Source organism: Alligator mississippiensis, chromosome 5 (assembly GCF_030867095.1).
Source record: "Alligator mississippiensis isolate rAllMis1 chromosome 5, rAllMis1, whole genome shotgun sequence".
Taxonomy (NCBI): Eukaryota; Metazoa; Chordata; order Crocodylia; family Alligatoridae; genus Alligator; species Alligator mississippiensis.
In genome coordinates this window covers 180,921,276-180,938,136 of record NC_081828.1, presented here as the reverse complement: position 1 = coordinate 180,938,136, position 16,861 = coordinate 180,921,276, and the positions used below count along the sequence as shown (strand labels likewise).

General features: G+C 40.1%; 1 protein-coding gene across 2 annotated transcripts in view; it reads left to right on the top strand.

The window, feature by feature from the left end:
- Positions 1-16,861, top strand: part of RSU1 (Ras suppressor protein 1) — a 183,866-nt gene that overhangs the window by 53,988 nt on the left and 113,017 nt on the right. For both annotated transcript variants that reach the window (XM_006265859.4, XM_059729048.1), the window contains exons 5-7: positions 9,042-9,160; positions 10,638-10,720; positions 10,991-11,105. In XM_006265859.4, coding sequence (XP_006265921.1) covers positions 9,042-9,160; positions 10,638-10,720; positions 10,991-11,105 — 317 coding nt within the window. The remainder of the gene's footprint in view (positions 1-9,041; positions 9,161-10,637; positions 10,721-10,990; positions 11,106-16,861) is intronic.

Here is a 16,861-nt window from a genome sequence, read left to right as displayed (position 1 = left end):
TAGGCTGCACTTATTAAAGATATCATGCTACAGCAATAGGGAGGAGGAAAAGTTGGGCCCTTCCCACACGAGATAAATGACAGGCTTTGCCTTGTAAATATACTTGATTCCTGCGTTTCTTTCATTGATACTTTGGAAGTAGAAATAATGGTTTTTTTGCTTGTTGAACTTTATTGCACTTCAGTCTTGCAGACAGTAATCCAAAAGCTGTCTTCTATGTATAACATTTGTGATGAGTTGTATATTTTATGTATGATATATATGTATTCTGGGGGGCACATCCACATAAGCCTGCACATGCTTCTTGCAGCGTCTCAAACCCCTTTGAGACACTGCAAGATGCATGCTGGGAACAAAAATACATTCCCTGCACTGCAAATGTGCAACATGGGAACAGAATTTGATACCTGGATATCTAGGTGCCAAAAAATACCCTGGCGGGGAAAAAAGCAGGGCAGGCCATGCCCTGAGGCAACTGGAGAACTGTCTCTATGGCTGGCCCTTGTCCTGGTGCTGAAGCGTGCTGCCTACCCATGCAGGGACCTGGACTCGGGCTCCATGACAAGTAAGTGGGGGGGGGGGGGTGGCTGCAGGAGGGGGCAGGGGACTATGGGGAGGGCCCCACCTGGGCCCAGCTCCCTGATCACTCCCCCAGCCACCCCAGTTCCTCCCCCACCCAGCCCCAGCTTCCTGATCACTCCTCCGCCTGGCCCCAGTGTCCCAGCACTCACCAGCTGCAGCAGTGGCTGTCGGGGCTGCTAGGTGCCTCTTGGCACAGCCACCCCCACGTGGCGGGGGGCAACAGGGATCAGCCCCAGCCACCTAGCACCCGCATAGCTGCTGCTGTGTCATGGGGGTGCAGCCTGGCTTGGCAGGGCACCATGTGGCACCATGCACTGTCAGGAAGATTGGGGCTGCTCGGGCTGAGCAGTGCTGAACCCCATTGAGAGCCACAGCTGCCTGACAGTGTGCAGCGCCACACGGTGCTCTGCTGAGCCGGGCTGTGGTGGGCTGTGGCCCTGTGCAGGAGCAGTCCATGAGCTGTGGTGGGGGAGAGGGGAGCTGTACCCTGCATGAGGTAGGGGATCCACTTTTCCTGAGCAGCCCCACAGTTGCCCTCACCCACATACCTGGCCCTGTGTGTCAGGAGTGAGGGGACTGGGGTGGAGGGCAGGCTGTGGGTTGAGAGTGAGGGGCAGGGGCAGGGCACTGGCATATCAGTGCTGCTCAGCACTTCCCCCTTCGCTCCTCAGGATGTGTAGGGGCAGCTCTGATTTTTCTATGGGAAAAGCCAGAAGTAAATGCCAAACTGTATAGCTATTTAGAATGTATTTTATTACGATAATAGAGGCACTGATAGGCTTCCAAATTGCTTTAAAATTGTAAATATATCAATAAAACATTGCCCAACTGATCTGATCTCCCTCTATCTCTGTATAATGGTCTTTTGTTCTAATTTTGGAAGAACATGGATTTTGGGGTATTTTACAGAGTGATTTGGATTTTTTTTTTTTTATCAGGGACTTTGTAGTTTTTGAATAGGGAACACCAAGGTTCATGTTAGCGAGGCAAGTGGCAGGACCCGGGCAGAGGAGCTAGCTCAGAGCTGACACCCGGGACCCAGCTGGAGGTGGTTGACCTCCTGGTCACTTGCGGCCAGGAGGACATGCTTTGACAGTTCAAAGCAGGCCACCACACTGAGAACATCTTCCGGGCGATAGCTGCCCAGATGGCCGGGTGGTGGCACACATGACAGTAGTGCTGCACAAAGGCCAACTGTGCAGCCACAGCCCACTGGCAGCTGGCCCAGAGGGGCAGATGCCTCTAATGGCCATGCAGTCTCCATCTGGATCTGGCAGGCATGCAGCCTTGGGACCACATGCTGTTGAGAAGGTCACAGCCAGGCAGCAGCCCCCACTGCCAGACTGCTGCAGTGGGTAAAGGGTGCAGGGAACTCTCAGGGCTACTTCAGCAGTCTAGCTGGCACAAGGAGTAGTGTCCCCAGGTACCAATTGTCTGCACCCCAGAAGCTCCTGAGAGCAAGTAGCTCTGAGCTACTTGCCAGGGCAGCTGTCTTATACTGCTGGGGTTAGCACAGGGCTGGTTTTTATACTGCTGGGGCCAGCTCTAGCTCCCCTTGGCTGAAAATTTGGGAGGAGCCAGGCAGGGTTATTTTGTCCTAAGTGGCACAATTTGCCCCACACCAAAGTGCATGTCCAGGCACATGCACTGGGGCAAATAGCCCCCACTCAAATTTGTGTCACTTGTATTTGAGCTGCTGCAAGCGCATGTGTCTGCATGTTTGGATGCGCCCTGGGAGTCCATTGCCATGATATCTGAATGCCTTGCATGTTTTTAAATTAATAGTTACAAAATAACTTTGTCTAAAAATGTCTGTTTCTTTAAAGCCCAATTCATTCCCCCCTTCCCCTCTCACCCATTAAATCAGTGAAAAAGCTTTGTGGGACATGTAGCTAAACTCTTTTGTGGAAGCCCATAGTACAACTGAACAGCCAAGACATGACTACTCCTCTCCACTTGATTCATATCTTTGCCTAAACTGGTTGGCCTTATTTTTGTACAGGTATTTAAAACCTCTAGCTTGAGAGAATACTTTTGGTTTCCAAAATAATCTATACATAGCCCCCTATGGCTTTCCTTCTACTAGTGTCTTAGATCTAAATTAATGACAGAAAATATCCTGATGGTCCTTCCTTTTGTTCAGCAAAAACCTTCACGTTCACCTTCCCCCACTTCACTGACCTCAAGTTCTCAATATTTTTCCTAAGTGTTTTTTTTTTCTCACTATTACCTGATACCTTTAGGGCAGAGCCATCAATAAAGTAGTTGCCTGCTACCACTATTTGTTTGCTTACTTATTCAGGGCCCATTTCTAACATATTTGGAATATGGGTAGAATAATTTTTGGAAGAAAGAGCAAGTGCTGAGAGAATGATGTGCTGCCCCAGTACACATTTTATCACACACAAGCTGAAAGCCTTTATGTTATAATGTAAGGGCTGCACATATCTACAATTCAGTATTTTGAAGAGGAGCCTTTAGACCAGTTCTCCCATGAGGGATTAGGAGTTTGATATGAGGAAAACCACTTGTGGAAGCTACCTTTCTGGAGGCAAGAAGTTTCTGCTGTTTCTGTAAACACTTTCCTTACTGGCACTTGGGTGAAGTGGGCAGCTCTCTCTGATTTTTAGGGCATGAATCCTTCTATGGCTGTGCTAAGAGAGCCAGAGGGACAGTGCAGCAGTCATTAGACTTGGCCAGTCTGAGAGTAGCTGACTGGAGGTGTAAATTGAAGGTGGGTAGTCTGAAGATCAGTTGCTTGCCTGCCAGCCTTTTTGACTTAGAACAGATAACCCATGGACAAACAGATGTGTGTAGCTGGCACCAACCCTGTGCCACCATTGACTCAGACGTTTCTGGATACTTTCTGTAGTAGAGCATGGTGATTCCACAGTGCATGCCCTCAACATTGTTGGAGGCAAGGAAGGGGACAGCATTAAGATTTTGCCTCGCCTCTGTGAAAATTGACCTATGGCCCTGCAGGCAAACTAAAGTTGGTAAGGAGGAAGAGTGAATAGCCTGCGGGTTGGGTAGAAGTCTGGAGGGCTACAAACTTGGAGAGACTAGTCTAAGCCAGCACTTTTCCCCTAAGAACAAGACTGATGCCAAGCTCTCAAAACCAGTTACTGTTAAGGGGCTGTAATACTAAAATCAGATAAACAGTGATTTAGAAGCATATAAGTATGACCATGAAGGGCAGAAACAGATGTGGAAGCTGGAAGCAACCTCTCCCTCCCCAAATGCTTGTAAACATCTTGGCTATGTAGCCACTTTATCTATGTGCAGCTTTGGCCAAAATGTCCAACAAGAATAAACAGTTCAACAGTGAACGGGAGAGAGCTGTGACTAAAGTGTGGGCACTGCTACTGCTAAGTTTCATTCTCTACTGTCCAAAAGCCAACTTCAAGAGCCGGCATGCCTAACTTTGCTCTCTGTGGCTCCTGATCACAAAACAAAATAAAACAGTCTTCAGGAAAAAAAAAATTAAATATTATTTCTATCTACATCCACACAGCTCTTCAGTAAAAGGCACATTTAAAAGGAGGTGTATTAATTTTGACAGAATGCCTTGATGTTATTTCCCACCTCCCATCCCCTCCACTTGCTCTGCAAGAGGAAGAAGAATACTAGTGGCTAGGTAAAGTGCTGGACTATGATAGTGGGTATTGGTTGTAGCTGTGTTGGTCTAAGGATATTGGCAGGCACAGTTCTTTGGATAAATCTGATGTCTTTTATTAGACCAAGTCAGATGGAAAAATTCTTCTTTGCAAGCTTTCAGGCACAAACACCCTTCACCAGGCTGAGGAAGCAGCTATAGGTGGTCTGTGCTCTTCCTGGTTGGACTGAAAAGTAAAGAAACCAGAAGTTGGTATCCATGCAAGGAAGCCAGTCAGTAACTATGTAAATTAATGAGTCAATGGATGAGAGAGAGGTTGGGGCAGGGGGGATGAATCTAGCTGGTAAACAGTGAAGAGGTACCTGGGGAGTTGGAAGTAAGGCAGGTTATAATGTGTCATAAATACAATGTCTATATTTAGTCCATGATTTTTTTTTTTTTGTATCCAATAGGTTGATGAAGTGAAGTTCATAGGCTTATCTGCAAAAGGTGTTTTGTAAATTCCCTTTGATGATTAGAACTGAGAGATTGGGGGAAGAGAGAGAAAGAGTGGTTTTCTTGAGAGAAATGTGCACCCACAAGTAATTGGGTATTCTTGTGCTCTAAAAACATAGACCACCTTCCCAGCAACACCCTCCTAGCCACTATGGATGTTACCAGCTTATATACTAACATCCCACACCAGGATGGCATGCAAGCCTGCCTTACATACTTACAGGAGCAAGACAACAACTCTGAGTACAGACCCAAAGATATTACTGACCTTATACACTTCATCCTCACACATAACAACTTCACTTTCAATTACTAACATTTCCTCCAGAGCATAGCCACAGCTATGGGCACAAAAATGGCCCCACAGTATGCCAATCTTTTTATGAGCCACCTGGAAGAAGAATTCCTCAAGGACTGCACCGTCAAACCCTTGCTATACTTATTGATGACATCCTCATAATTTGAACTGAAAACCTTTAATCTCTGACTTCCATCAGAAATTCAACAAGCATTGCCACTCCATCAGGCTGTCTCTTGAATACTCCAGCACCAACATCTCCTTTTTAGACATGACGATCACTATCCAGAATGGTAAAATACAGGCCACAATATACACAAAATCCACAGACCAGTATCTATATCTGCACAGAGCCAGCAATGACCCTAAACACGTCAAGAAAACTGTAATATACAGCCAAGCCCTCCAATACCACCACATTTGCACTGAGGAGAACACCCGGGCTTATCACCTCACAAATCTCAAAAAGGCTTTCATTCAACAAGGGCACCCCTCCAGAGAAACAGATCACACTTTTGAAAGAGCCATCTGGATACCATTTGAAAAATTGCCGCGGTACAGAAGGAAAACCCCTGTGAATTGCACACCACTGGTTATGACATATCAACCCTCCCTGGAACCTACACGGAAAATCCTCAAATAAATTGCAGCCCATACTAGAAGAAGAGCCAGTTCTTAAAGAGATCTGCCCAGAACCACCAGTCCTAGCCTTTAAACAAGCACTGAACCTCGCTAGCCTCATTTACAGCCCAAAACGCACCAAATGGATCAAGATCATGCCAAGACAAGAAATGTAAAACCTGTCAACATATCTCTACCACCCCCACAATTACTACACCCCACAACAGAACCATCAGCATTCTCGGATGTTATAGCTGCACCTCCAGAAATGTAATACATCTCATCCAATGCACCAAATGCCCTGATGGAAAATATGTAGAAGAGACCAAACAACAACTGTGTAGTAGAATGAATGCACACCGGAAATCTATCAAGGACAAGAATACCCAATTACCTGTGGGGCAGGTAAAAAACCTTTGTGGGACTGTGATAGTGTTATATGTGTATGTCTGGCTTTGACACAGATTCCTGAAGTGCATTTGGGCAAGCTTTCTTTCCCTGCCTATATTTCTGTGACCAGTAATGCTTCCTTTACTTGGTAGGAAAGGTGTAAAGCTAAATACCTTGTTCATGAAGAATTTGGATTCAGGTGAGGGTTCATAAATTTCACAGATTTCTAGGGTTGTAAGGGACCTATTAGATCATCGAGTCCAACTCCCTGCTCTGGGCAGGAAAGAGCGCTGGGGTCAAGTAACCCCAGCCAGGTGCTTGTCTAATCTTCTTTTGAACACCTCCATGGTGAGTCTTGAAGCAAGTGTTTTGCACATTGTTTCAAGCTTAGCTGTGACACTTTGTTTTTTTCCTATGGTTTTCACAGTGATATGTGGTCCATTACACATGATTGCTTTACAGACAAATGGGATGTCATGCAGAAATATGCAGAACTTTTGGCAAAGGTGATATCTTTTATAGATTCATTCTGCAGTCATCACAAGGTAGTTCCTGATGTTTTTGCTACTAAGAGCTTTCATCATGTAATTTAATTCTTAAATAACTAGGCAAATTGTAGCTTGACACATTGCGCAGTGTCCTTCAATATAGTTTTCTCTGCCCTTGAATCAAACAGTGTGATTTCAGGTGAAATCCAGTGGTTGATCCAAAGTGATAGTATCCAGGCATCTGCTCTGCCTCCAGCTGTTATTTCTGCCAAATAAATTTATATTAAAACAGCTTTGTCTTTTGCGTTGCTTCCAGTTGAGGGTCCTCAAGTGAATTTAGTTTAGGCTGTGCGAATAACTTTTTTCATAATTAAGCTGATTATAGTGCTAATTGCATTACATAACAAGAGATGCTTTTTGAATTGAGAGCTTGAATGCCTGTGGCACTTCCACAGGCCAAACAGGTCTCTCATCAAACACATCTCCATGGTAGTGTTCTGTCTGACTTTTTTTAGTAAATCGCAGTAAATTTTAATATCAGCAAGAGTTTTGAAGTATTGCAGAATTTCTAACTTCTCAGTTTTGCTTAACATGGTCCACCTTATTTCCTTTTTATTTTTAATGAGACTTATTGTGACAAATGGGTGCAGCATCTTTTTACATGGACAAGAACTCGTGTTGAAAGGTTTATGCTAGAGCATTTCTCATGCAAAACTGAATGGACTTTACAGGCAAGATGAGCCCATTTGACAGAGAAGACTGAGAGTAGCATGGACTTGGGATGTCCATCTTCAAAACCACTTCCCTGAAGGTTTTTTGGTTGTTGTTTTTCAGTTTGATCTGCATGGAATCTCTAGCCAATCTAAAATCCTCCCAGGTTCTAGTAAAGCAAAAAAATCCATACTGAAAAATAACTGATTGAATAACGGTCAAATTCTACTAATCCTAGACTAGATAGTCTTTGACTTGTTTATTAGAAGATAAACAATAGTTTATGTTCCTAAGATGTGTTTGTTCTTGCTCCCCTCTGATGCTTTGGATGAGTATCGTAGGTGAGGAGATTGTCCCGCTGTGTTGATATGCCTCTATAACCTCCCCAACAGGTGATGGAGATGTAGCTTTTAATAGTTTATCTGTGTATTCCCTTAAGTAATTCCTGTATATTTCCTAAGTAACTTGGATTGTGTTCATTAGAATTGGATCAATGTTTGTGTGTGCTTGCAGTCGGTACCAATTCTTACAACTGAAAAACTTTTGGAGATTAAATGGTCAATATCATGACAACACACTGCCTCAGTTATGGATATCTAACTTGGTTTTCTTAAAATGCTGTCAGAAATGCTGAGCACCTGTTCCCCTTTTGCAAGGGGGATACCAAAAATAACCAATACGTTTGGTAAAATGTAGGTCCAGACTCTTCTCCTTGGCTGGAAGCATTAACCTGAATCCAACATGCCATCCTCCATACATCTCAGTTTAGAGAGGTGGTGCCTAAACATTTTTTTTTAACATACAATCAGTTACATATAGTTAAACATTAAAATCAACAGCACGGTACAGAAAATTTAATAATTAATTATTGTCTGTTCCCTGCAGAGGAAGTTTACAGAGGAAAAAAACCTAGATTCATGTTCATAGTAGAAGAATTAAAGAAAGCAGTGATGGATTTACCTTGGCCCATGTATAGTTTGATTGAAGGTTCAGACTCAGCATGTTTTCACATGTTAGTCAACATGAACAACTGTATTTGAATCTTGCCCTTGGGTGTAAGAAATGAGAGAAAAGAATAATATTCCTATTATAGATAGCCTGTAGGTGGATTGTAAACTTTATGTACCAAGTAGGGAAATCTCTTGTGGTTAAATCGGCATTCATGCTGAAATGTGAAATGTTGGTTCAGTAAATATGCCTATATGCCTAAGACGATTGCCCTGTTAAACAGTTGACACCTGTTCCTTATCTCATTTAAGTTTATGGTAAAAATGTCATCAAAATTAATTGAAGTAGTTGAATACAGTAATCCCATAAAAACTTGGGAGGGTCCTCTTAAAAGAACTGACAATGTTAACAGTAATACTGTTGTCACTGTCACCTTCAAACTACCTGCTCCACTTTCAAGGTTTTTTTGGTTTGTTTGTTTTTTTTCACTTAGTCTCCAGTCTGTGTTTTATGCTTCATTGGTTCAGCGTGTCTCCTACCTTCTTTAATCTCCTCCTAAAATGAGTTCTGTTCACTCGTCTCAAGCCCTGTTCTCACACTTGGCATTTTTCCTTCATTTGCTGTATTACTTTTAGTTTTGTGTCTCCATTTCTTCCTTGACTTGTTACTTTTGTTAGCTAATCAGCATTTATACCTTTACAAGGTTGCACTTGAGCGCTGCCTAGCATTAACGTTTGTCGGAATCTCTGTAGTCTAACACTGGTTTACAAGCACCAGTTTACAAGTGCAGACCACATGTGTTATTTATGCTTATGATGAAATAAATGCAACTAGGGTACTCCATGTGATGTGTTTCTGTAATCCTATACATGTCTTTTCTCTTTGTCAACAGTATGAATAGGTTGAATACCTTGCCTAGAGGATTTGGCTCTTTACCAGCTTTGGAGGTTCTTGACTTGACTTACAACAATTTAAATGAAACTTCCCTGCCTGGAAACTTCTTCTATCTGAGTAAGAGACTTTTTTTTTTTTAATCCATACATCTTCTTGAAATTGTGCTTTGCATTCTGCAAGAAAAATTTATTTGATCGAGACAAAACTCTAACCAAATATTTTAGATATATATGTGATTCTTCCTTGGGCCCTCTTGAATATTTCTGCATAGCTCAGTAGTATGTATCATTGATATACAGTCACCTGACACGACTGGACATAGGAGGACTTGGTTAGTAATGGAGTATTAATTTTCTTCTTGGTTATATTTCTTTGAGTCGTATACTAAAATTTCATAGACGCCAAGATGCTTTGTGGAACGGTAAAGAACGTCACCTTGATGCGTATTGACTATCTGAAAATGAACAAGTTTCTAATTGCTTTTTATGAAAACATTTAACAGCTTTTTGTGTGTATGTACACATGTACATTTATATCTATATATAAATTATATAATATGTAAATGCATGCATCCAAAAAATGTGTTAAAACCATGTTCAAGTTGTAAGGTGCAGCTCTCAGAAAGGCCAAAATTAGGTTTGCCTGCATACATGATGTGCTATATGAGCATGCAACTAAAGACTGTCATGTGATACATACATACAGGATGCTTGGAAAGCTTGCATAGGCATTTCCTTATTTCTGGCATTTTAAATGCTAGGATGTTTTATTTGGTTGTTTGTATGTTCTTTTCTGCATAATGGTTTTTAATGATCAGAAAGCTAAAATTTAAAACAGTGGCATGCAATGCAGGTAACAAGGAAAAAACTTGTGAAAGGAAACACAGGACCTGCTCCCTGAAGCAGGAGGAAGGGATCCCTCCCCCAAGTCATCTCTCTTCCAGAGTATTCACTGTTGTCTCTCTTTGTCTTAATATTCCTGCAATGGATCTTGCAAACCCATGATGCTATGTGAATAAAAATGAGCTGAATAGTTCCGCTGGGCCATCTTTTCCCCCCTTCTACTACTGGAGGATGAGAGAGAGTATATGTATGAAAAATTATAAATGGTATGATTTCGAGCTCAGCTGTATTTGTATTTTATTATCCAGTCTTAAGGTCTTTTTACACTTATACTATGCTCTGTTAGCAGTAAAAATAAATGTAATTTTTTCCAAAAACTCGGTCTGTTTTTTTTTGTATGTTTTGGATATAAATTGGGTAATAAATAGGAATCAGAGGTAAAAAGAGTAATGGCTCTTGTTCTGACAGCTCAGCATTGAAACTGTGCGACAGAACCTGCCAGAATTTACTATAGTAGAAATTGTTAATTGTGTCAGTCCTTTTAGATATAGATGTTTTCCTGAACTCACCAACAATACAATAAGCCAGTAAATCTAAGTTTGACCTGCTTGTTATTATTGTGAGCCCTGGGTATGTCAAAGGCTTTTCACCAAGTCAGGGTTATTAATCAAACCTGACTCCCTTTTATTGATCAGACTTCAAACAGTTGGGTTATATGCCACCCTGTTTATATATTGCTGTTTAATTTGCAGCCACCCTGCGTGCACTCTATCTAAGTGACAACGATTTTGAAATCCTGCCGCCAGATATTGGGAAGCTCACAAAGTTGCAGATAGTAAGTAATTTATCTAAATTCTTGGAAAATCAATTCACTTTCACAGCCCTTGTAGAAGTAGAATCTAGTCAATTTGAGAAGTTGTGGGGGTTTGTTTTGAAGGAATAATAGCCCACCACACCTGATCCCGTTTCTTGTTTATCTGCAGTACTTGTAAATAAATTGGAAGAATTGACTGTTTGGGGGAAGGCAATGGGCAGAGAGTAGAGTTCTGTTTTATTTTCCTTTATTTTAACTGAAAATTGTTCTGACAACTGTATTCTCTGTAAGCTGAGCCTTAGAGACAATGACCTGATATCACTGCCTAAAGAAATCGGTGAACTCACTCAGCTTAAGGAACTTCATATCCAGGGAAACCGCCTAACCGTGCTGCCCCCAGAACTAGGTAAGCTTGTAGAAGGTTGTTTATTTACTTGAGTAATGATGATGCAGTGTGTTTCCGACCGGATCAACTAAACCAACCATTAATCTCTAAGAAATATTATTTGCTGAAGTCATCGCTGCCGCTATTATCTATTTATTCTCATAGAAACCAACCTGCTCTTTCTCTTATTGGGCATCCCTGAATGTGCTTTGGAGAGGAGGAGCTAGCGTATGAGGCAAGTTTACCAGATAGCAAAATTTGCATATCATATTCTGCTTTGTATACAAACTGTTTTAGGGTGTTGTCTGTCTGATAAGGCTTAATGTCTAATTGGCTATGTTAGAACAATTGTTTTATTCAGCAAAAAAGCTCTTTAGCATTTTAAATGGCTGGATAAAAATGTTATGTAAGGATGTATTTTGTGGGGGGAGGTTCTCTTTTTTTTTTTTTCTCTCTGAAGCTTGCTTGTGTTACGAAAAGTTTGGCCAACAAGAATAAGATGAGTCTAAGTTACTTGTTAGACTTTTAAGTCTGTGTTTTAGTATCTAGTCTCTTGTTGGTTCAATTACTTTTTCCCTGAAAATAAAGAAACTGGAAGATGACCTATCCATTTTTTATTACTTTGTTATTTCATCACTAGGAATATATTTTTTTCTTTAGTTGTTTTCATTTGAAAAAAGAAAATCTGGCTGTAGGTTAACATTAATTAATTAATTAATTTGGTTTTTAAACTACCCTATAAGGCTCACAGTGGCTTACAAATTGCATGAATTTGCTTTGCAGTACCTCCTATATGATGATGGAGTTGTACCTACTTGTGCCAAATCTGAAGTAGTTCATGGTGTTTTATGATAACCTTTAAAAAAACTTTTTGCTTTAAAAAAGGAGCTGCTTCAGTTATCCATTGCTAAAGCACCTGTATTTTAAGCAGGCACAGTTTTTTGCTCTTCCAACTAATACTTCCTGGAACCAAAATGAAAAACAGTTTGGGAATGTGATGGTGGAAATGTTTATATTATATGAATCTATTGCAACCAGTCTGTGTGTTGATTGGTGGCTGTTTATGTATACATAGCACTCAGATATCTAAATATTTATTTTACATTTTAAATAGGAGAGCTAAGCTTTGTTACACAAAGGCTAAAGAAAATTGTTTGCGTGTTTGGAAGTACAGATTTTTGGGTCTTTTTCCCCTGTTTTGGTTCTCTTATTTGTTCCATGTCTCTCTCTCATTGTAGCAGACTCTACCATGCTGAAGGTTCTTTTCCTGCACCACTGATGCCAAAAGATGCTCTTCTAACACCTTAATCTTGGATGCGTGTGTTAATTTCATGATGTTGATATATAATTTTCTATAGCTTTTTGTCAGAATTATGTTTAGTTTTGTTCAACTAAAATAACATTTTAGAAACCTGTGCCATTTATATGAATGCACTTTCTTATGGATTCCTATTTTTATAGTCCTGGAATTCTTCATAGTGGAAAGTAAATTCCGTAATATGTAACCAGTTTTGGTGGTTAATTAAAGTGTTCTACACATACAGCTGGTTGCCTTAGAAGTATCACAGCAAATTCACATGAAAAAATGTTTGTGTATACAAGGGCAATGCTTGGAACAAAGGTCTTGAAATGCATCCTAGAGTGACCTGACAAATGCAGAACATATTGCTGATGCATTTCTTTGCAGTCAGATTTGGCTTACGTTTGTTTTGTGTCATGATGATACTGAAACTGTATAGCATGAAAGGGGCTTACACTATTGAAATGGTTTTGCATCAGAGTATGTTAGCTGTGCAGCAAAACTTCTCATGCCATTCCTTATGAGACAGCCTTCTACTATAACGCACATATTAATTTTCTTATATCTCTTGTTTATAGTCTCACCCATGATCCTTACTTATGATATAATAGCCCATTTCTCTTGCATTCTGTGCCCTGTATAATATGAGAAGTGTATCAACTTTTTTTAGCTTTTACTTCTAAAGAGACTTGTATCTCATTCTGAGTATGTAACTTGTTTTCTGTAATTATGTTTATTACAAGAAAAAGTTGTGTTTACTAGTACTTTGGTCCCTTGTGAGAAAACTAAGTTATGAGGTGCTTAGGGGCTCATGTCACAGTGATGGCTCAAGTATACATGTTAGAATAAAACCAGTTTATTTGGAGTGGGATTAGGTAATTTCATGTATAGGAGAAAGCACTGAAGCACATCTGAAGATGAGAGTGGAAAATGGGCAGAAAACAGCATCCAGGTAAAAAGTTGATTTGGAAGTAGGAGAGGATTTAACAAATATAACTAAATGTTAATCATTAATAATGGCACAGGTCAAAGCGTGTCAGTTAGTAAAGATTAAAACCAACCTGTGTTGTGTTTAGTCGAGAGAACCTGTCAGTAAATGAAGGAAGAAAACAAATATTGCTGTCCAAGAGAAAAAAGAAGGAACTTTGTACAACATATTGGTTCTTGATTAGGATACTTGTCTGTATAAACAGTACATGTGAATGATGAATACAGGAAGTGACTGAGAAGGGGGGTGGAATTCACAGCTTGTTTTTATCATTTGTCTCTCAAAGCCTGGGTCATGAGGAATGGTGGTGGGCAGTCATATATAAACTTTAAAGAGGTGCTGGCATTTTTTTCAAGCATTTGAAAGGTTATGTGCTGCAATGCAAGACAAATAAATCATGATTCACTGCAACAACAGAGTTGCAGTCAGTTATATAAATGGCCTAGGAAGCACTAAATCTGTCACTTTGTGTATTCTGACCGTTTAACATTTGGAATAGTGTTGAAAAGAAAGCTGAATAGAAACGAGGCAAAGCAAAGTGGCTGATGAAGTTAGTAAGATCAGCAGTTGGCAATTTTGAAGCTTACTGTTTGGTCATCAAAGTAGACCCTGGAGAAGACTACCTGAGTTGAGTCAAGGAGTAGGAAGCACCAAGACTGTAGGGGAAACATGGAATCATTTACATACTTGAAGTCAGATGTGATTGAATAATATTAATACATGGATTGAACAGCTCTGCAACTTTGCAGAGAAGGTAACCAGCCTATTTTTGGTTTACTTGTATCAAATGTAGTAGGTAGCATTATCAAGAAAAGAAAAACTATGTGCCATTGATGTCTTCCTGTCAGCAAGAAGTACCACAGTTGGTTTGCTTATGTTTCATTCCATGATCTTGGGAGAAACAATGGCTTTGTTTGAGCGCTGTTAATTCTATCATAACCTTTTTCAGAACTGAATATAGAAACAGATGGCTTTTAAAAAATACTACTGACAGTTGTTTTAGCCAAACAATTTTTTTTTCACATTAAAGAAAATACTGAGCTTGTAACTATGAACTTTAGTAGTTCATATTTGAAATATTGAATATCTCTTTCCAAATTAAAGTCTTTTCAAGAGTTCCATAAAGCTTCCATCCAGCTTCCTTTCATGTAAGCTGAATGTATATTTTATGATGGTTTCTCTGGCCTTCTTAGAGCAAAGGAAAGCCAGAAAATCCTCAAACTAATTCTATCATTTTTTATTTTTTTTTATAAAGCTAGATTATTTTTGGTGAATGAAAAATTGACTTCTGTCATATATGTACTCATTTGGCACATTTACTTCTAATCCTCACAAATCACAACTACACATAGGGAGATTGTTTTAGATTTTGTAATATGAGCAATATGAGGCCTGATTAGGAGGTGGATAGTAAACTTCTGTGGGAATGAACCAGCATGGTGGATATAAAGAAGTGGGTGTTTTAATCTTTACTTTAGATACCTAGGCTAAGATGGTAAATAAGCAAAAAGAAAAAATCTTTTAAAATGTGAGGTATCATTGAAACAGTGAAACTAAACACAAGCAAACAAGAAAACTCTTGACCAGCTGTGCAGATCAGGTTAAATTTTGCCATTTTTCTGCTTAGAAAAGCAAACATAAGCATACTGCCCACTATGCCAAGTGTCACTGCACCCTCTCCAGCAGCAATACCACCAACATGCAAGCAGAGTCCTGTGATACTAATGGGAAGTACGTGTATATTGGGACCACTTGGGTACTAGCTTCCACAGCAGTACTTTTGGGGAGAGTCATTTGGTTATTTAAAAGGCACTTAGTGAAGTTCCCTCTGGAGTTAAAGTAGAGGTAGGGGTACAGTATGAGAAGTGTGTTGATGAATTTCATTCTGATGTACCAATTATATGGATAAATAGAAGAACTTGTCTTCCAGAGCTGCCAACCTGGCATTTTAGTCAAATAATTTAACAGAAAAATTTACTCGAGTGTAGACCAGAAATGGCATGTTTACCTTGAGAAAACACTTCTAGACATGTCTGACTAACATATTGGTATAACTTAATAAGAAATGTTGGCATATTTCTTACCTCTAGGCTAGCTTAATATTTCTTACCTCAAGGTTGGTTTAATGTAAAATCAACTTTTTACATTGCTCAACAACATTTTCAAACCTAGTTTCTGTTAAACTAACCTTGAAAATAAAATAAAATTAACATTCACATAGATAAAGAATAAAATTAGTAGTTGCCTGGATAAATAATATTCTGGGGAAGAGTTGTGAGTTTTGTAAAGGGAAATTCCTGTCTCACTAATCTGCTGGTATTCTTTGAGGGTTTTAACAAGCGTGTGGCCAAGGGGGATCTAGTTGATATATCATATTTGGACTTTAAAGAAACTTTTGAGAAGGTTACATACTAACAGCATGGGAAAAGTTGTCATGGGATTAGAGGATCAAAAACTGGTTAAAAGATCAGAAACAAGGAGTAAAGGTAAATGGTCATCCTCCATGATGGAGGAAGGTCAATAGTGGGTCCCCGTCTACATGTGTGCCTGGGACAGCAGCAATTTGAGCTGGGGCATTGTAGGCCTCTGGTGGGCTGGGTTGACCAGGTGCTATTTACGCCCTCAGTCAGTGTCCACACATGTTTCAGCGCATTAAAGTACTCTGCCATGAGATAATACTGTCAGGGGCAATACTGTCTTATGGCAGAGTTAATTAGTTTACTGAGCGCTAGTACCAGCGCAGGTGTAGACTCTGACACTTTTTTTTCTGTGAAGCTAATTAGTCTACACTGCAGTGTAGCGCATGCATAGATACACCCACTGTAATGAACAGGAGACAGGTTTAAAACAAACAAGATGAAACTCTCTCTCTAAACACAGTTTACAGCTAACTTGTGGAACTTATTGCTACAGGAGATTGTAGAGGCGGATAGTATAACCAGGTTCAAGCAGGGATTCAATAAGTTTACGATGTGCAGCTCCATTGGGAACTATTAAATAGTATGTATCCTATCACATCACTAAACCAATAATAATGCTAGGAAAAGTATGACAGAGCATTATTCTAGACATGCCCTGCTCATATACTCTCCCACTAAAGCATCTACTATTTGCTGCTGTCAGGCACAGGAAACTGAGCCAATAGACTATTTGTGTAGCTAGGATGGCACATCTTACATTCTTCTGAGTAATACGAAAGATTTGAAATGGGGCAGAGTAAGGAGAAGTGGGGACAAAATAAAACTACAGTACACCCTGAAAGTGTTTCCTGTAGCTATGGGTTTACATTTATGAAACGTGCATTCATTTTCATGTGGTATTGTGGCTTTTGTTAAACTTTCTAAGACATGGACTTACTGTTTTCTGGGTTTGTTTTTAACATGCAACTTCTTCTGTTGCTTCTCATATAGTTACAATATGTTGATAGATTTTACCCAGACTGAATATACCCTTTTTTTTTATGAGCCCTATCAGCATAACCACATTTGT